The 22,086-nt window shown below is 38.8% G+C and overlaps 1 protein-coding gene across 17 annotated transcripts in view; it reads right to left on the reverse strand.

The window, feature by feature from the left end:
• TENM2 (teneurin transmembrane protein 2) overlaps positions 1–22,086 on the reverse strand; it is a 1,086,458-nt gene that overhangs the window by 441,339 nt on the left and 623,033 nt on the right. For all 17 annotated transcript variants that reach the window (XM_038149757.1, XM_038149758.1, XM_038149759.1 and 14 more), the window contains one exon: positions 2,223–2,498. In XM_038149757.1, coding sequence (XP_038005685.1) covers positions 2,223–2,498 — 276 coding nt within the window. The remainder of the gene's footprint in view (positions 1–2,222; positions 2,499–22,086) is intronic.

Below are 22,086 nucleotides of genomic sequence, written 5' to 3' on the forward strand. Positions count from 1 at the left end.
TGAATTTCACATGCTGGTTTATTACTTGCTTGCTGTTTAATCATGTTGCTCTTTCTCCTATTAATATCACTGTTAGAAACATGAAAAATGGATTCACTGCACTGTATTTCCAATTACTGAATAATTCACTTATTATGGGGAGGAAAATGAAAAACAAGTGAACAGACTCATTCTTTTATCAGTCTGTGACAGTGTGTATAAAAGTGGGTTCTGAGATCATTATGTTTTCTTAGACAAAAGGTGTGACACACTGCTGCCACTGAAATGGAGACAACCACCTGCACAGAAGTGAATTCCTGCTACAGCACTGAAGGCCAATCATTCCATAATGCCAGAATTCGACTAGTCAGGTTTTTAATTTGAAATTATGCTCAGAAGCCTTAACAAAACTGTACTAAAATCAATGGAAGTTGTCATATTTTCTGTGAATGGTATTATTAAAAGGAAAAATCAATTAACCAGTCTCCGATTCTTTTCAAAACATGGGCTTCCTTGTACAAACCATTATTAGTAAATGCACATTCCCTCCTTAGTTTTGATGAAGAAATGTATCCTGCTATGCCAATGGAGAGGATATATTACTTGAAGATTCAATTCAAATCTACAAAAAAAGACTGTTGTTACAAATGAAATCAATTGCACTTTGCTGAAGTTCTTCCTATAAACATACAAACTGTAATTTTGCCCTGTTTGCTTTGACAAGCAGTTGCTTGTGTTTGCAGAGCCTGGCACACCCACTTTGCTGAAACCAAGACAACTGTCAGTGAGTACAGGGAGGAGCCCAAAATAAACACCTACAAAAAATGCTCTTCTGAGAGGCACCCACCATGTGCCAAACAGAATTTTGTCCCAATATGCTTAGAGAGAGCTGGTGTCATGCTGCTGGAACAGTTGCTCTGAGGGTTGATGATGTTACGGAGGTTCCTCTTCACCTCCTCAGAATCACAAGATCCAAACCCCTTTGTTTTTATTTTAACTAAGCTGAGCTTACACTTTCATCACCCTATAGGATGGAGGACAAATTCCTGCAAATCCTCTTGTACTACTTTCCATCTTGAGTTCTTTAAACCTGTGTGAGCCCAGAAAATTCCCCAGGTAAGAACTTGAGGGCGACCCACACGAAGAACATGACTTTGGATTTGTGCACCTGAGAGGACAGTGCTGAACACAGGACATGCAGACTCCACTTCTACTGCCAGGCTGTTTGGTCACAAGTGAACTGGTGCTGAGCCCAAAGTCTCATTTCTGTGACTTTAAACCACACTAAACACAAGTGTTCTGCCTCAGCCCAATGCATAGATTTCCTTTCCAAAAGCCCCTCAATACCAGTAATAAATGAGCAAAAGAATTGTTTTTACAACTTCAAAACCATGGAAAAAATACCTAAAATTAAATCTGATTGTTATGAATTAGCATCATTGTTACAGCTATCAGCACATTGTGGATTATTAATATTACTTCAAGCTGTGTAGAAAAATCACATATAAAAACTGTTTCTCTTTGGAAATTTCTTTCTGCTTCTCATCATTAAGTTTAATTTAAGATACTCGGAGCACAAACTTCTGTGACAGATTATGGCATGAAAAGTAAATTGTAAAATCACACATAATATCTATCATATGATGCACATATACCAGTTTCCTGACAGTGATGCTAAAAAAACCCAAAACTATTGTAAATGCAGACAACCCTCATGAGGGGAGAGAATGGCGAGGAGAACTCCATCTTACCAGAAAGCTAATTTATTATTTTATTATACTATATTATATTAAATACTATACTATACTAAAGAATACAGAAAAGATACTTACTGAGTGCTAAAAAGATAATAATGAAAACTCGTGACTCTTTCCAGAGTCTGGACACAGCTTGGCCCAGATTGGCCAATGAATCAAAACACTCACACCAGAATCCAATGAAACAATCACCTGTGGGTAAACAATCCCCAGACACATTCCACATGAGCACAACACAGGAGAAGCAAATGAGGTAAGAATTGTTTTCTTTTTCTCTGAGGCCTCTATTGCTGCCTTTCTGCTTCCCAGGAGAGAAACCCTGGGTGAAGGGATCATGTTCAAAGACTGTGAATGCCACACAAAACATGTTAAAAACCAGCTTTAGTCAAACTGAGAAAGTGCAGACTTCACCTTTGAAAGCAGAGTGGTGTATTTTTAAGTAGGTTAGGAATAGCAGATTAGGAATACGCTGAAGCAAAACCCTACCGTTCTCCTCATCTGATTTGTTGTCGTTGTCGGAGTCGGTGAGCGTGAGCGCCGAGTTCTCGCGGCTCGACAGGCCGGAGCTCCTCCTGGATTTGATGCCTCTGCCCCAGAGCCTGATGGCATGCTCTGGGGACATCCCTCCCTCCGTGTCCGAGTCGTTGTCGGAGCCCGTGCTCAGGGAATAGCCCTGGTGCAGGATCCCTATGTCCGAGCAGTACCCGCTCCGGTGCGGAGACGGCTCGCAGATCCCCAGTTCTGCAAGGGTGAAGTTTGTTCCTAGAAAAAAAAATAAAGAAAAAGAAATGAAAATTAAGTCATTTAAATAGCTGGGAGATTTATTTTCAGCTTGAAAATATCAGATCTCTTTTTAATTTTGCTCAGTTCTGGTGTATACCAATGAATTACAGAAATCTCTGGTGCAATGGTATAGCAAGGCTTAACCTTGAAAATGCATGAAATATACAAAATAAATGTAGGAAAGGCCTCTAAATTCTAGGATACTCTTTTGGCCCCAAATAATTAATCACTTAATTAACATAAACCTCATGACAAGTGCTAATGACATGACCTGCTTTAGTGTGTATGTAACCTCATATTTGTAGGACAGAGCATGAGCTTTGAAGTCATCCATTTGATTACTCAAATAGAGATTTTTTTTTTTTTAAATCAAGCTCATTTCCAAATACACAAGTCTATCACAGAGATAGTGAAAGAATGCAAATCTATCAGCGAGGAAACATGTAACTTTGTCACCAATTTTATATTTACATTTGGTGCAAAGGGGAATTTAATATCTGCTAAAAAAAACAAGATAGACCTTACATTGTAACTGTTTTCTTTTTCCCCCATATTCCAGAAGAAAGAATGAATCAATACCAAAATCAGGAGGTCATTTGGTTTGAAGGCAAAACTTTCTGAGACAATGTCAAAACACGTGATCTTTAGCAGTTAATAACGACTCAGTGGACAAAATCTTATACATTTTTAAAGCACTCAGAGTTCCCCAGGGTTCTCAGGAAGTCCAGAGCTGCCGCCTTATTTCTGCTTATGTACTTGTTTCCTACAGTAATGAACAGGGCAGTAAAAAAATAAAGGGAAATATTCACTGGTCTCTAAGGCTTTCAAAGATTTTGAAAAGCAAAGTAATTTGAGCTTCATTACATTGGGTTAAAAACAAAAACCAGACTGAAGTTGCTGGCAATATTACTGCCAATTATTTAACTAATTTCTTAATTCACAGGGAAACCAGATCTGTGGTCTGTGTTTCTAAAACAGTAGTTTTATTTAGTCCAAAATCCATTTCTATTTTTTCCTCTTCCTCTATATATTTGTCAGAATGAAGCTACACAATGGAAGTTCATACACGAAATAAAACACACAAATAAGTGTCTTCTATTAATAAAGAAGGTAACCACGTTTTTGTTTTTTTTTTTAAGTATTAGAACTTCTTTCTCAGATTAGCCAGGAAAGATCATAGAGTTTTAAATCCATCTGGTTCCCCTTTCTGTATCAGCCCTCTCCAGTCTCATATCTAACTGCCAAAGCACATTTTGGATAAGGGGTACATGCACATATGTAAAATGCAAAACTGGGGCCCAGTTTAAATTTATTCCTGAAGCTCATCAGTTAAGGGAAGGGGATGGATTTCTTCTGGAAGCCTGACCTATGTCCTCAGCCAGCAATGACCAGGCTTGGGCGTGGCTCTGTCACCCTGAGGTCAAACAGCCCCGCTGTGAGACCAGCACCAGGAGAAGAATTCCACCCGACAATGCTTCTCAAGGAATGGAACACTTAGTGGCAATGTGTAAAAAGAATATAAAAAGTCTGACATTTAAAAAGCCGGCTCCAAATTAACCCAAACCCTTCTAGTTAAGAGCATATTCTATCTGCCCTCTAATATTTAATGTAGTAATCAGAAATTCAGTGGTTTAGTCAAAAGCAGGGAGCTCAACAGTCCTAAAAATGAGCTTCACAAGTGAACTCCAGTCTAGAGATTTTTAGCTTCTTGTTGTCTTTTTGCCTTTTTTTTTTAATAAGTGAAGAGTTCTAGCATGACAGATAAAGCTACTGTAAAGAAAAATATAAACTTTAATCGTGCAATTTCAGTAGAAGACATTTAACAAAACCAGTTTGATTGGAGTTTTGCTCCAGCCATATTAGCAAACTAAGGTTAGACTTATTAATAAAAAGGTCAAAATCACACCAAAATGAATTTAAAAAATGGACTGAACTGAATCACAGTAGCCCACCCCAGGCAGAGTAATGTTGACATTAGATACATGTTAAAATTACTAAACTCATAATGAAAATGAAGTTTTTCAAATTTTCATCTTTGCTGGTGGCATGTCTACAAATACACACAAATAATGAATTTTTAAGCTAAATTAAGCTGTTGTACATACACAGTAAAGCATTTTGATGATATTCTGTGGATTTTAAGAGCCTTTACAAGCCCAGATGATTTCACTTTGATTAGCATCCTGTTCTTCCTTTGTCTGAGGAAAATGGTATAGGCACAGAAATACACTATTCACAAAACTCACTCACCCATTTGAGTTTTATTATCTGGGAACTTGGCATTTTCCAGTAACTGACAAAATTTTAAAAAAATTGAGAAGTGGATCATATCAAGAGCACAAATGGAATCAGCCTCTGAACCTCTGGGAAAGAATTTTCTATGCTGCTTCTCAGAAATCCCTTTATAGTCTTATGACCTGATGGTAGACATGAAATATTCTAGAAATTTCCCCATCTAGTAAAGACATGTTCTTTGCTGGTAGATTTTAAATTAGTTTTATATACTAACTTTTGGCATTTGCTTCTGCAAAATATTATTTGAGACTTCTCTGTAAGGCAGCATATAATGGCAGAATAACTTGTCCTTGGATAATAATTTTTTAACATCTACATACATACATAAAAGAGGCTTTCAGGTATGTATTTTACATCTAAAAATATAGAAATGTATCTCTATGATTCCTGATACTTTTCAAGCCTTTAATTTTCTGTAAAATCTGAGGAAAGGAAGATAGAAATACTACAGTTATATTCTCTAGACCTTTTCTTATTCTGGACTGTGTTCTCCTACATGCCTTGTTTTCCTAAAATCAAACTGCCCCTGTGTCCTGAATGACATATGAACTGCTTCCACTAACTTATTCTTCTCTCATTTACTCAGCCATTATTGCACATTAAGGTACTAATGCCATCACTAGACCACCAGTAGACCCTGTATACTCACCCTTGTATATTCACATAGAGGATAAATAAAATCTGGATGCATAGAAATAATTTGTCCAGTAATCCACAGAATAAGCTGAGTTGGAAGGGGATCATCAAGTCAAACTCCTGGTCCTGCACAGGACAGCCCAACCATCACACCTTGTGCCTGGGAGCATTGTCCAAACACCTCCTGAACTCTGTCAGGTGGTGCTGTGACCCTCTTCCTGTGCCCAGCCATCCCCTGGGTGAAGAATCTTTTTCTAATGTTCAACCTAAACCTCCTGACACAACTTTAGGCCATTCCCTTGGGTCCTGTCATTGGTCACCATAGAGAAGAGACCAATGTCTGCCCCTTCTCTTCCCCTCACAAGAAAGGGAACCTTCTGTACCCTGCTGTATATGGAATGAGGTCTCTCCTCTTCTCCAAGAGACCAAGCACCCGCAGCAGCTCCTCACATGGCTTCCCCTCAAAGCCCTTCCCCATCATGGCTGCCCCCCTTTGGGCACCCTATTATTACTTTGCAGATGAAGTATAGTCTTATAAAAGATGAAAAAATACCTAAATCATTCCATATCCACTCGGGCCACCAGAATACTCCATATGAAATCCTGATGACAAAGTTCAGCAAGATCAACCCAGCCCTCCTTGCCCCAGTGCTGGCACTAACCACAGCACCCATGAACTGGAGAGAGGAAAGGCAGGCACAGCCTGGCCTGGGGTAAAGGTTTAGTGTCTCCTTCAAGGAGTGTCATCCTTACAGCTTTAATGATAGTGGGAGCTCAGGCACAGCAAGAGCTCGTAGGGGACAAGCAGGGCAGCAGTCCCACTGCTTGCCATGCCCTGGCCAGTCAGACTGCTCTGCTGTGTGCCCACAGACAGAACGCTGGGCCACAAGCCAAACTGCATTGCCAGCACGAGCAGGCAGGCCAGGGTGGCTTCTTACAGTGTGAGACAGCATGCCCTACACCTGGGGCTTGCAGGGAGCTGAGAAGAACTGAACTGCCCCTCTCTGGAATGTCACCTGCAAAGCAGGACAGAAATGTGCAGGCAGAATCCATTCCTGCACACTTAAAGCTTTTTTTCAGATTCTTGTAGCATCTACTACTTTGCTGGTGACACTAAGAGAAAAGAGATAGATAATGTTGGATCCTTATTGGTGGAAAAGAAAGAAACTCTTTTGCCTTGAAGAACACAGCACCAAAAATAGAAAGTCACGAGGTTTTTGCTTTTACACATGAAACAGAGCTTAGCAGTCTCCATCCTCAGTCCCTTCATCCCCTCCTGCAGAAACCACTAGATAGTTTTCATTAAAGGAAGGCAGTTAAACCCAGCTGCTCCCTTAAGGTGTACATAATCTCTCATACAAAAACAGATCAGCAGTATTCTAGTTTAGCAGTGCAATATAATGTTATGTACTTGATCATCATTGCCCATCATCTACACGCTGTGAATAGTCTCTCAATAGAATAGATGCTTTCCTTTAAATGAGGACATTACTTCTATTATCTCTTTAGTGCAATTCCTTGTACAGAAATTTACTGTTTCAGTTATTTAGGATATAAACACTTACTAACAGTGTGTTGAATTCAATGATGTACTACTGTACTCATTATCCCTGCTAAGCCTAGAAAGCATCACCATTTAAGCAAAGGTTACTTTCACCTAACCCGTAGGCAAAGGTCTCATTTGGTTGATCACAAACTGCATGAATTGCCCTTCTGAAGATTAATCTAATCCAGCTGTGATCGCTACAAGATGCCTCAGAGGAAGATCTCTGAAACCAGTAATGCACAGATAAGATAAATTTGCCTTCAACACAACATCAAGTTCAAGACTGGGCTAAGTCTAAAATCAAAAGAATAAATATAACTCACAGTCTTTGCTACTACAATCAGTTACAGAAAGTAAGAATAACGAAAATATATTGATTTAGGCCATTCCATCCTTTCTCAAGTTTTTGTTATGTTCACAGCTATAATGATTCTGCTGGCAGGAGTTCCCCAAATTAGGTCTAATCTCTGGAAGAGATCTCTCTTTTAAAAAAACCTCTGATGCACACTTAATTTTGCTCATTTCTTTATAACTTCAGTCTGCTCTGGTCCCTTCTGCTGCAAACTGACTAGAAGCAGCAAACAGAAATGTTTGTGCATGTTGCAATGCATGGTTTGAATGTAAAGTTCATTTCCTAGTTTCTCCTATCATTGACAGAAGAATTTTTTAACAGTCTATTATAAACTCCCTTACTCCTTTCTGACTATGAGATGCCCAGGCTGGGCTGCTTTTGGCTGGGATAGAGTTGATTTTCTTCTTGGCAGCTGGTATGGGGCTGTGAGGGTCCAGCTATTGCTGAGCAGTTCTTACACAGGGTCAGGGTGTAAGAACTCTCTTTTCCTCTCTGTCCCACCAGCCATATTTCTGGCACCACCTTATGGAGATCAACCTGATTTTGATGATATTCTGGCTTAGGGAAAATTGATATTCTGGCTTAGGGAAGTGCTGATGTTGATTAAAGACAATATCAGATTTGAGAAGACAAGAGGCTGGAGCTAGGTAGCAAACATGACTATTTATTATCTACCCCACACAGCCCACATTGAAATGCAACCCTTCAGGCTAACACTTTACTTTCTTAGCCAATCTTCCAACTTTTCCAAGCTCTAAGGAATGGTAAAAGAAGCACAGCTTCATTTATTATAAAGGAATGTGTTATTCCTACCATTCCTGTCCATTCTCAAACTTGAAGGAGACAGATGTATGCAATTTTGTAAGCAACTGCTCGGCTCTCCTCCGTGCTTCACCCGTCTCTGCTCTCCCTGGGTGCACTTCTTCTCCTTCTCCTTGCTGATTAAGTGCCAGCAGAAAGAAAATTCCAGGCTGAGCTTCCCCTATTATTCTCTGTCTGGCAGCAGAAGGCTGGGAAAGCCCTGCTCAGAGCTGACCTCGTGAGCCAGCAGCAGCTCCTGGGCACACCTGAGAGCTCCCAGCACTTCTGCACTCAGACTCCAGGAAATCTGACAGATTTCAGCAGAGATGCACAGACAGACAGAGGGGAATAGAGGGGAAAGATTCCCAGACATGGAATCTCCCATTCAAAGCATGGAGATACCTTGGTTTAACCAACATAAGTCACTGAAGGCAACATGAGGGATTTTCTCCATCTTAGAACCAGTCCCTGTCCGGTCTCCAAACAAGCCAACTCCAACAGACTAAAATTCAGTTTCTGTTACTTTTTCCTTTACAAGCATCAGAGGAAGAACAGAAAGTGAAGCCTCATGGCAAATCATGAAGTTCTTGTAAACTCCCCAGCTCTGGTTCAAACACCATCAAAGTAATAGTGGGTTTTGGAGGTGGTGGTTGGGATTGTTTGTTTGTTTGGGTTTTTAAAATAGAATTTTATGAAAAAGAGTTAGAGTGCATATTTTCTATTCCCAGCCCCAAAATGGATCAAACTGTGGAATAATTTTGTTAAATGCTTGTTTTTTTTTTAAGAGATAGTGAATTTCTAAATAAAATCCATCACAGAAACTCAAGAAAATATTAGGAATTTCTGTGTACTTAAAGTGATAGCTAGCATAAAGAACACAGAAAGAATTATTTTCAATCTGTTTTTTATGTTAACCAACCTGCTCAATACGTGATACTATCTCCTGTCAAACAAGCATAATATTTTCCTATGAAGGAATAACAACTGCAGCTCCATGGAAAATGCAAACTTGGAGAAGCAGTCAGTTTTATAGACAATATAAGGAAAGAATGAAGAGCAATCCCAATAGAGGACAGCCACCATTTAGTATCTGTATTGACTATGCATGTTTGCAATGGACACTTGGGCTTATTTGGCACAAAGTAGTACAATAATTACACCATGGTCCCACAGAGTTTAAAGCCAGTTTTCACCAGTAAAAAAATGCCATTTTTATTCTAGTCTAGCTCAGAAGATTTAGGTCTGCTGTTGTTAAAGTTTTTTCAATAGTGTCAGAAAAGGACAGTGAGGTCTCCTTGATTTCCAGTTGATTATCTGTCTCTCTATATATACATATACACATGTAAAGTACTTTTTCAATAAAATCACTGTATGGCTGTTTATCTTCACTGATACACTAAACTGAGTTCAATTATTAAGAAAAAGCTCTACAAAAATCTGTAGTAAACAACTGGTAGATAAATGAGCTGTTGATACTTTGCTGAATTAATGTAAAGCCTTTTCCTTATTTTTATACTCTTAAATCAAGATTTTAAAAGTGATAAAAGATAAACCACTGTTCATGACTTGATAAATAAACTGTGCTCTCAAGAAACAGCAGAAATCGATGGTAATAAGCTTTCATACTTCCATAACTGTTTAATTGGGATCTCTCAAAAAACCTGAATCAGCTGTCAACACAGACAAAACCTTAATTGTTTCTCTCTACCTTGCTTCACAAGCTGGGAACACGGCTACTCTATATTTTGTGAAGGTCCCCAGGCACATATAAAGATTTCTGAGCACTAGCAGCTGTCAGCTCTTTATTCACAAGGTGTTTTTTCACTGTAAATACCATGTCACTTAGAAATAATGGTAACGTAAATTGTAACCTGTACAGTAGAATAAAAAGTTTAAACCATTATTTGGCTGAGAACTTGTGTTTATATTCTGAATGATGCTGCTCCTAACACGTTTCAGAAATGACAGAGATACCAGCCTTTAACTCTGCATTTCTAATCCTACTAGGAGCACCATCAGTAGACCAATATGAATGACTTTGAGGACTGAGAAAATAATTCACCTAAAATGAAGATGTTCCCGTATAAATCAAACACTTTAAACTGATAACTCTGTCAATTGAAAAAAAGTCATATAAAAAATCCACATAAACTTCATGCCAAACTTGGAAAATAATGAAATTAAAATCATTTGAGCACTATAATTTTGGAGTAAAAGATAAATATCTTATAATCAGGTATCAAGGGAAACAGATTACACTCTTTGAGAAGTTTACCTACAAACAACCACATCTTCTTTTGAAGATGAAGACAACCAATTGTCTTCATTATATGAGATCAGGAAACATCTGTATTTATTTGACTGAATTATAAACTGTTTTGAGCTTTTCACTTTTAATCCTTGCTAAATAATTAGTTATTTTCATCAGCCAGTCAGATGTGGTATTATGAATGAATCAGTTGGCACCAATCCAGATGACGACTGGTCCTGAACTTTGCTACAGACAAAATAAAAACCCTTAATACAGGATTTCTTTCATCCTACCAATGACTACTGTTTGCACACTGCACATACAATCCCAAGCATACAAACACAGGGATCTGCCTTGCTGGCACACCCAGAGCTTGCAGGGCTACAGCAGCAGCACTGCAGAGCCACCAGCTCCACTGCTGGAGCTCGCTGGTCATGCCAGGCATCTGAGGACCCATGCAGGAAGAAATATGATCTCCTCCCATGCACCTCTTTTCCTTTCCTACCTTGTGGTGTTTTCCAGGCAGTCACAACATGCTGCTGTTTGAGTTTGTTTTCCTGGTCCTTGTGTACCCACGTTGAACACCAACTTCTCAGCGTGTTGCACCCAGCAGTGCTGGCAGGCATGGGCTGTTCCAAGGTTCTCTTCCCACCTCAGCACCCCAACTCCCCTGGTTAATGTAAACTGCTTCTCTATTTCATCTACACTTCTCTATGTTTCAGTGGTTTAGAATTTCAGTAGCAGTGTTGTAATTTAGACTACATTTCCCTTCTTCAATGAACAGAGAAGATTTGTGTTATGTGCTAATAAACAGGTTATAGATTCTGTTTGTTCAAACTTACTGCTGTTGGAAACTAGGTATTTCTTCTATAAAACTCCATTGGAACAATAGGGCCAGTTGTCCCTTCCCTCTCACTTTTGTCTCAGATTTGAAGTCCTGCCAGCACTGACTTTATTGGTTAATAATAGAGGGACATGCAAGTGTGCCAAAGAGTGATTCAAGCTCCTACCATCACTCTGCATTAAGTTTAACAGGTGGCAGTGTGCGATCCTCTGAAGAGGAATTATCAAGATATCTCAATTAGAACAACAATTTTATCAAATGATCTTTTATGTATGGGAAAATGTTGACCCTGATTTTCACAAACTGACTTTAAAAGAATGATTTTTCCCCACTAGATCAAATATTCTACACAAGAACCAGTTGTAATTAAAAAATACTGTACTTGTCTGTCACTTAGTTCTGCATTAAATATTTTTCAGCCTAACCCCAAAATCTTTGTGAGGCATTGTTTTTAAGAGATAATACAGCAAATACTACAAAATCAGACCAAAATTGAGTTGGTTTGAAAGAGAGTTACTGAGCAGGCTGTGTTATCTGACTATTTTTAACACTCACGTCATCTCAATTGCTAAGTGCCTTTACTTGCTTCATAAGTGCCTTGCAGATCAGGTGAAATGATAAATTCACATCTCACTGATAAAGGTCAAGTATGCCTAGGCATCATACGATTACATTATTATTATTTTTTATTTATCATCATCATTATTATTTTTGAGTTTGCGGACTCCAATTACAGAACTCTTTGGATTTAGCAAGAGAGAGATTAGATTGGATTATTCATTAATCCTCCCACTGGTTCACCCTTTTCAGCCTACCAACATTTTGCAAAGAAGCATTTAGGCTAGTTCACATAATTCCCTTTAGGTTATATGGGAGTTACAAGCAGCTCTGAACCTAAAATCTTTGAAAGGGAGTATGGAGTATGTAAGGACAGCACCAGAGAACAGAGATGGGAAAAAACCCTCTCCTCTCTGCTGCTTCAGGATGCCTTGCATGAGAGCTTGTCCATTCTGCTGCCAGACTCTTCACCCATGACATGAATACTGACAGCAGCACTGCCTGGTACTGTTGCATGTCCCTTGCCTGTGGCCTTGCAGTCACTGTCTTATCAGAAAAAATTCTGTTCTTAATTACCGGTGCGATAGGGCACATGAGCTAAGCTGGCCAGCGGCCTCAGGTGGCTTAAGCCACCATGACGAGCTCTGGATATTCAGATTTATCCATCACTTTCAGACTGATGAACTCTGATTCGGCTGAGCGTGCCAGCACCTCTATTTAAATTTCAGATTTGTGGTTCTCAAAGGCATTTGCTTGTTCTATTTTCTTTTTTGTTATCTCTTTAAAGACTTCAGAGAACATGCATGTCACAAAACTACCCTTGGATTTAAGTTCTTGTACAACTTACTTTTGTTATGGGAACTGAACACAGAATAAGTTTTATAGGGCTTTGGGGTATTTTTTTGCATAGTTTTGTTTTGTGTTTTTTTGGGTTTTTTTTAATTTTAAACTGGGAATTTGGTGAACAATGTCCCTGGATATAGAATCAAGGAGAGAACAGTTTGATCCTTGAACAGGAAAGCCTGAGGAGAAAATCCTCCATCCAAAAAACTGAACAAATCCAAAAGTTTTTAAGGATTTCTGCCCTGGAAAGTCACAACAGAAATCTAGAGCTAAAATAATCAGAAGTGTACAGTTGAGATAAGCTGTGGTCCTCTAAATTATTTTAGGGACAACTTTAACAAGTCCAAAGCAAGAACCCACAAATCAAGTCATTTACATTCAAATATGTTCTCTGTAAGGGGAAAAGATACTTCAAAGAATTTTCGGTAAAAATCAAGCACTGAACTAGTGACATTCCTGTTGATCCTTCTTAATATTACTTATATGTAAGAACACGTTTGACAATGAGCTTGGAAGTGAAGTTGTTTCTAATGAAACACAAGCTGACATGCATAGACAGCACGGAGCACAGGCTCACCCAGGTAAACACTGCCCTGCCCAAGTGTACCCCAAAGTGCCAGGGGGGTTTGCAGGCTGGGGCTGCAGTGCTGTGCCTCCAGCTCACATGGTTCCCCGGACCAGTCACATCCAGCCAGAATTAGTAAAGCCTGACTTGAGAGCACTGGTAGCAGAAAATTTGTGAACAGAAAACTGGAACAAGCAGCACGAGGCATAGGGGCTCTTCTAACTAACCCACTGGAGCTAATGGAAAATGAGAAAAACTTTGCCATTTGGTTTCCATTTTACCTAAAATTAAGGGGTTTAATTTTTGACCTATTTAACAATACTTGCCTCTTCAGAGTCCCACTGCAGGAGCAGCACACAGCAAATGGGTAATACTGCTCAAAATTTGTTTCCACTGCAGACTCTTGCCACTGCTTTTTTAAAATCAGCTTTTAACATTCCTGTTAGCAGGAAATGCCCTTTTTAGAGGGGAAAAAGAAACCTGCACCAGCCTGCTCTTATGAATGCCTCAAGCATTCAAAATTAGCAGTGAGAATCCTGTGGATATTGCATACTCCCATCTTAAGAGCAGATGTGGCACTGCATAGTTTTGGTATTAAGTACTGCCAAGGTTCCTTTCAAGCAAAGAACTATCTATCTACTTAACACAGAACATAACCAACTTTTGTAAGTTTCATATATTACATTTATTTCAAAATGCTTGGCATTATTAATCCTTTTTATATTGTTAATATAAAGATTCTGCTTCAAAACCCCAGAAAGTTTATTTTTTTCCTCTCTTTTTTGCATTGCATGCACTGATGAACTAGCCTGCTCAGCAAGCATTTAACAGATTAGACACTTGAACATGGTTTCAGGCAATGCTCTCTCATGTTTCTGCGTATTGCCTGATAAACACTTCAAAGTAAACCGCTCATAAATATGAAATGAAAAGCCAAGAAGTCGTTATGCACAGCTTTGAGATACAAATCTCTTTATTCCCCTCTGAAGTGGAATTTGATTGACATAATGAGTCATAGATCCTGTCCAGGGACACACTGCCTTATCCCCTTTTCCTCAGGAGACAGGGAGTCTTTAAAGAAATCCACTTCAGAACTTTCTGATAGACAGCTCCAGGAAAGTTGAACGCTACACAAATGTATTATTTTGTATTAATACCTACCTTAACAACTGTGACATGTGTCAAAGATTGACTCCAAAGCCCCAGCACCTAACCTCGTTACAGGAGGCCAAATCCCAGATGTCCATTCTATCTCATTATCGCGGACACAGCGACACAGGGCCACAAAGGAGAGCTCCCAGAGCCACAAGGGCTGTGCTGAGCTGGGCTCTGTCCTGTGCTCACCCCCAGGGCCCCTCTGTGAGCCTGGGCAGCAGCAGCTCCATCCCCAGCAGACAGGAACAGCTGTTCCTGGTGGAGCTTCAGGAGGAACAGGCGAGCCCTTGAGCCTTGGGCTGCTCCACCTCGGAGCCTGGCACCTTCCCTTCCCTTGGGGCTGGCACCAGGAGCTGCACCCCTGCGCTGCTGGCACAGCCCCTGCTGCCCAGCTCTGCCCACGCCCCACCCCGGGGCAGAGCAGAGGGGGCTGCCAGGGATGCTCCCACCCGAGGAGTTCCACATTGCTGTGACCCTCATTAGAAGGCAGATTTATCAGGTAAAGACCCCCACAGTCATTTCCTACAGTTCACAGGTCCATGCTGTGAAGGAAATTAAGACTTTCATGTGAGAAGGAGCAGTTAAAACCATCCAGCCTGAAAAACCTCTGAAATGCTAATTTGGATATTGCTGTTAATAAATGATACCCATATGAAAATGACAAAAACTATGTAATTGTTGGTCATTGCTATTCCACAAAATGTCTATTCTAATAAAAGTCAAGCTTTAAGCCACCACAGTGAAACTGCTGATCAGTAGTGCCATAAACAAAATTATAGTGCAATAAATTGCTACCCCACAATGTTATATTCACAACCTGCATTTGTAGTATTTGTGGAGGTTTTTAGAAGGAATCCAGAAAATATCTGCATAAATTAAGATGCAACTTCTGGCACTTGATTTGCTAGCCACGCTGTATACATTAAATTATCCATCCTTACTGGCTTTCATTAGTCTCTACTCCCTATGAAATAATCATACACAAAGTATACAAGATCCACCACTCACAACTTGGCTTTCTTTTGTTAGTGGTAGTGCTATTATTAGTGTTATACATGAGCCATTCATATGATTTATACAATAATACATACATCATTAAGATTTAAAAGGCAACACTAAAAAATTAGCTTAATTTGTGGTGTTCAAAATGCACTCTTTTTTTTTTTTTATTTTGCCAATAAAAATGAAAGGCTAATATCTACAAAAGGCACACAGTAAAACAATGAAGTGGAGAGAAGACTATTACGAGGACTGAATTCATATTACATGTAAATAATGAAACATTAAAGTCTAATTTTGCACAAAAAGGCTGAAAGGGAGATTGAGAAGCTTAAGATGATGAAAAAACCACAATGTGGTATTGCCCTCCATCTACAAAGAACATCGCTGCCTCTTCTCAGTCACTGAGATTACTCAGACATTGTTTTTCCCTCTGAAATGTTTCTTGTTAAAAACTTTTACTATTGTTATTTATTATTTGCAAATTACAAACATGTTTTGACCCTGCTACATTGTGAGTACTCTTCCTTCTCAGATATCTTAATGGCCTGCCCTGGCTTCTCTAATCTGGTAAGCAAGAAAGATTTACATCAAAATAAAACATGAATTGCAACAAATATCGAGCAAAATGGGCAAGTGCTTGAAAAAGCCCGGAACTAAATCAAAGCTTATGACTATAAACAGGCATTCTCCCATTCTGCAATTTTTGATTATGGATTGCCCTATGTAAATTACAAAATTTTGCCCAAATTTCGACTCTTTGTAATGATTTTGAATATTTGTGAAGAATCATTAACACATACACAGAGCCAGGGAATTATGGCCAAATACCTTGGCACATATCTGAAAAAACTGTCACATCCAAGTAATAATTTTAACACATGTATTATTCCAGTGTTGATGGATTGCCAAATGAAAGGCAAATAAGGCATCCAAAATATTCTGAATTATTCAGTCTTCACAAGTCTTCTTCAGCCCTCACAATTCCTGCACAATCAATATTACACATGGCAGTAAAATTACTTCAAAAATGAACTAGAACCTAAAATAAAGACCCTTTTTTTTACGGTAACTATCTTAGAATAAAGGATGTTTCTATAAATTAATGTTATCGTAAGAGATGACACCACAGTTACTGAGCTTTCACTACAAGATGTGAAATGTTTGGGGAGGGCTTCAGGCAGCATTAGGTATTCTGATGAGGTGAACAAGCAGAGCTGCCACTCACACCCTTGGCTCTGTCAGTCACCTCAGCACACAGAAACCAAGTTGTCACTGGGAAAGGAGCTCCTCAGAGATCTGCAATTGCTGCTTGACCTGCAGCTGAAAAGCAAGTGCTTTGCTCACTAGATCTATTAGCCCTTTGACTTCATTCATTCACTGGCTAATATAAATACATTGCTAAATTGAGTGATTAATTCCGTTTCTTTGGTGAGAGTGCTAAATTCTTCAAGCCTCTACAATGACTGTCCATAGAGGTTCTAAAACATAACTGGAACATATCTAACATAACATATCTATCATTTGTAGTTAGAAATCTGGCAAGGGCCACTAAGTTGTTGTTTCTTTTTCCCCCCTCTTCAAATTCTCTCCAAGAATAACCTTTTCTTGCTGCACCATAGCTTCATGTAACATAGACACTAAACCAATCATCATCTCTTTTGAGATCCATTTTTATTCAGTCATCTTTGTGCTGGAAGCCTGTTCAAGAAATCAACATCTTTCCATTTCTTTTCTGTGCTTCCCAGGTTTGACATCAACACAACAGCTGAAACAATACTGTTCTCCTAAAGGAACAAGGCTTCCCTTAGCTTAAGGAGTCAGACAACCTCAAAAAGAGGAAGAAACCCCAAACCACCTTTGCACACACTGCTGAATTCTCCCCTGGACAGAACCAACAGATTTTTTAAATTGTCTAAGATGTCAGTGTGTAACAAGGAGTCTGGAAAGCATTCTGACAAAAACAATGGGAATCTGACCTGACAGTCCATTGCTTTTACATGAAAAATTCCATCTTTTTTCCTTCTGTATTTCTGATATACTACATCTTCTTACGGCACTGTGGTGACAACACTGTACAAAGCAAGTTTCCAAACTAGAAACAGAAGTTCCTTTCCAATCATGTGGAAAATTTTCTTCACTTATGACCAGATAGAGAATATATATAGTCAGTTTTGTAAATTAGGGTTGTGTCAATTAAACAAGGAGCCCATAGCTGGACATAATGAGGTAAACAACCCCAAATTTGGGGAACGTTTCTAAAGGCTTCTTTCCCTGCTTAAGTCTCATTCTGAGAAAAGAAGGCATACCTTCACAAATATTATAATAAGTTCTAGCCTTGCATGCTGGAACAGTTGTAAGTGTAAGAGATAGAACCTATCTGCTAGTTCACTCCTCTCAGTTGCCTTCAGCTTTGGTTCCAAACACCAAAAATACACATAAAAATGCCACGAAACCCTACAGAATTCTGCAAAATATTCAAAGGGGAGTATTTCACTTTTGAAGATGCTGGTAATGCTGACATTCATTTTCAGTGCACACAGAACAGTTGCAGCTTAGTCTTAAGAAATGAGCAAGAGCATTTTCAACTCATGCATATGCTTATATTTACAAACAAATTCTTCCCATTTATGCCAATTGCTAAAAATTATTAACTTAGCTAAAAATTTCTGATAAAAAGTCAAACATTCAACAATCTTATAAGTTCAAGCTTATTTGAAAGCTGGCAAGCAATTGGAAGGATATGGTTTTGAACTCAAACTGGGGGGAAAAAAAAGTAAAATATAGATAACTATATATATTTCTTTGCATGCCATTTTCAACAGTGACACACATTTTCTAGCACCCTCAGCCCAGGAAAAAATTAGTTGTGGACAGAAGAAGCTTCCTTGGAGGAGCTGCATTGCACAGCTGCCTGAGCAATGGCCAACAACAACCTGAGCTCCCCATCACTGGAAGGCTGCCTTCTGACAGCCTGCATTTCAGTGATGGAAAGCATGATCCTTCCTACACAGTATGCACTGCACTATGCATTTAGTCCTTGGAGAGCTTTCAGAATGAAAAGACCATAATTATTACTACCATCATTATTATTAATGAAAAATACACATGTAAAATTAGGTTTCGAACACAGTGTTTTATAGCCCCTATTTGTCTCTGTGGACACACGCCATAATGGCTTTAACAGACCTTTAACACTCACTGACTAATTAATCTTTACACTCAGGACCCAGCACTGAGTTTTATTCAGTAAGGAGCAGAAAATAGCATCTGTGGATTGGGCTTGCAAGGTCCACTGCATGAATAAATTGACAGGCTACAGGAAGAGTTGGCATTAAACAGCTCCTCTCCTCCCCTCAGTACTCCTGTAAGAGCCTTCACCAGCCACTGAAGCTTCTCTTCACAAACTCCTCACATACAATTTATTTTTATTTCCTGAAGTGACTCTTTTCAACCTTACAGGGACTCAGTCTTCCAAGTACATTGACACTGATAGAAAAAAAAATATTACAGGGACTAGATATCACTTTAAAATAGAACTGCATTTCCCACACAACCAAAGTATGCACCAGAAAATTCAGTTTGACTATGGAGAGAACAAACGAACCATACAAATTAATAGACCTCAGCAATTTGTCAGAAAAACCTTTAGGCTTCCATTTCTAACTCAGACAGGTTCTAAATATGAAAAAGCACAGGGAAAATATTCTGCAAAAAGAAAGCACAAAGAGAAAATACACCACGCAATTTCTTAATAGAATAAATCCAATATTTGCTCCTCTTAAAAGAATTTTAAAGGTATTGTAAAAGAATAAGCATATAGGGGTAAATTTCCCTCAGCTCATTTGCATGACATAGTTATAGTCAATATAGCCTACCCAGAGTCCTGCCTTACTTTTGCTTTAAAGCCAGGCAACCAGAGCAGCATCTTCAGTTACAAAGAATAAAGTAGGTGTTTACAAGTCAAGGCTCAGAGACTGAGATTTCATCAAGATGAAATTACCAAGTATTCTAATTTTTTCCCAGTATAGGTAAACCCTGGTAACACTATGGAATCCCAGATCATGGATTCATCATCTGTTTCATTCTATGAAGCTAACTTCAAGAATAGCTTGATCCATTTCTTCTACACATAAAATGATATTAGGAACCAAGCCTTGTGAGCTGCAGCACAGTCAGCAGCAATGATAGCACAGCACTCATTTTGAGAGTCAAAAAACCTCCCCTAGGCTGTTGCTTTAGCCAGGAAGGTCACAGATGAGTTATGGTGTATTTCTTACAACAAAGCCTTTATTTCTCTGTATGCCTGTAGAGATAATACTTGTCAGATTGGCTCTTTTTCTTTGGAATTCCTCACCACTGGTTTAGCCAGTCTGTGTTTCCCAGAAGAGGGCTATTAATTAAAGTCCAGTAGGACTCAAATATGAGCTTATTAATGGTTGGATGGACCCAAGTAAAAACATGTCTGCTCCCACACCTCAGTCTCCTCTCCTTGTTTTTCCTCACTTATTGAAGCACATTTTCGGTTTCCCACCATAAATTCCACGAAATCCTCCCTATCAATGAGCCATGTTCTACTCTCAAGCCACCTCTAAGTGATTTCTCAAGCTTAAAAAAAGGACAGGGAGGTGAATCAACTAGGAAACAAAATCCTCATCTGCCAGCATTTGATCAGTTACAGCTTATGGTTTTATCTCCCCAAACATTTTCCCATTATTTAAAAAAAAAACAAACAAAAAAACCAAAAAAATGAAGGCTTGCAATGCTCTATGTATCAGTACATGTAAAAAAAAAGACTTCAGAATTTAATAGGATTTTATAGGGACTCAGCTTTGTGAATTACACTCATATAAAAAAACTCTAAAGTAATTTCTATTTGATTTGAATCCATTTACGTATGACAATATCTGCTATAACCTGACAGGAACAGTCTAGCTGAAATTGCAAGGACATGAAACCGGGAGTTGGCTCCCTTCCCACTTAGCCTGCAATCCTCTCAAGTGAGGGAGGAAAGTTACCAAGCACTGTGTAATCCTTCCCTCCTGCTTTAGAATTAGAAGGAACCCTGGTATGAAAAAATATCCATTAGATTAATTTTTACTCAGATTAACCATTTGCTCAAAGGTCATGTGTAGGCTGAGTTCTGAACCAGCAGCACGTTATACATCTATTTAAAGGCAGCATGGTGTAGAAACAGTCCCTTTGTGAACTGCTACATCATGACCATCAGGACTGAAACAGAAAACTGTAAACACAAGGAAAACACAATTCCAGCCAGAGAAACAGTAAAAAAACCCCATGTAATATACATAATGTATATAATGTAATTCCAGTCTTTTGGTCCAGCTCAACAGAAACATAAAAAATAAGCCACAACATAGCACTTATTTGATCCCACATATCATGAAGGGCAGGGCTCACAACAGAAAAGGGAGGAAGGTCAGTATTGAACCATAAACTTGACTTCTGCACCCTCCTACCACAGCCTGACCTTGCCTGGGATGCAGTTTCCTGGCTGGGGAAGAACAAGCTATTGGCTGCTGTGAACCTACAACTGCATTACACACAGTGTAAGGGATGTAGGATTGAATCAGGTGTACCTTGATTCCTTCTGCTTCACGTACAGGAACTGAAAAGAGGCAGCGACCCTTGGACTTAAATTTGTTAATGCCACCTCCAAACTGAAAGAGTAATAAGCTTATTTTTCAGGCTAGAAGAGAAATAAATGATAAGTTACAATGTAATGGGCGTGACCAAGAAGTTGGCTTAGATATCTTGGTTTTGTTACATGTGTTCTGAATAGAAAAAAAAAATCATCAAATGTCACATAACATGTGTCAGAACATACACCCTTCAAAGAGCACTGCCATTAAGGTGATTATATATTGGACATTTAGTTACTCAGAATATATTTCATTATTATTTGCAAGCACCTGAACAAATATTTGCCCCCATCCTGTGACACCAGTGTTCTGAAGCTGGACATCATTTGCAGCCACGACTGTTACTGGGAATGGGAGCCTGACTTCTGCTGGGACTTATGCCTTGTAATGCCTGACAGCTGGGATCTTTATAAATATGAATTGTCTGTGTTTGTGTCTGAGTAATAATTTAACTTCACAAACCCCAAAAAGTTAAAAAGTGAAGATTAAACTACTAAGTATACCTACACAAATGCAGATTTTTAGAAATGTAATAGCTTTTACTTTGATGTAACAGCTTCCAAAAATCAATTAATGAAACTAAAGTAAGGTCACTAAAATAATGAATAAGAGGTAATTAATGCAGGTTAAATAGTATTTTAAACCCACATGATTTTTTTTTCCTCAGTGTCTTCATTTAGATACAGCTATATTTTAATTTTCTTGACGGCACTGATAATTACAAGCACAGTCCCCATGTAACATGTTTCAACTTTCACAAACATATTTTTAAATTAATCAGATTATGCATGAATGGGGTTGTTTTGTTTGACCATGAACATTTCAAATTACTTGGATTTTAAAATACTTCTTGCATGCATTTTTCTAAAGTTCCATGAATTCTAAAGACTTTATCCTGTGGGGCAAAGTTACCTGAGGATAACTCATATTTTTCTTGCATTCTCAAGAAATGGATAAGGAAAGGATAAGGAAGCTCCTCTTCACAGACCGATCAGGCTGGCCACCACACATATAATCCATACATGCATATTTTAGCCCATATTTAAACTAAATCATGCT

This window comes from Motacilla alba, chromosome 13 (assembly GCF_015832195.1).
Source record: "Motacilla alba alba isolate MOTALB_02 chromosome 13, Motacilla_alba_V1.0_pri, whole genome shotgun sequence".
NCBI lineage: Eukaryota > Metazoa > Chordata > Aves > Passeriformes > Motacillidae > Motacilla > Motacilla alba.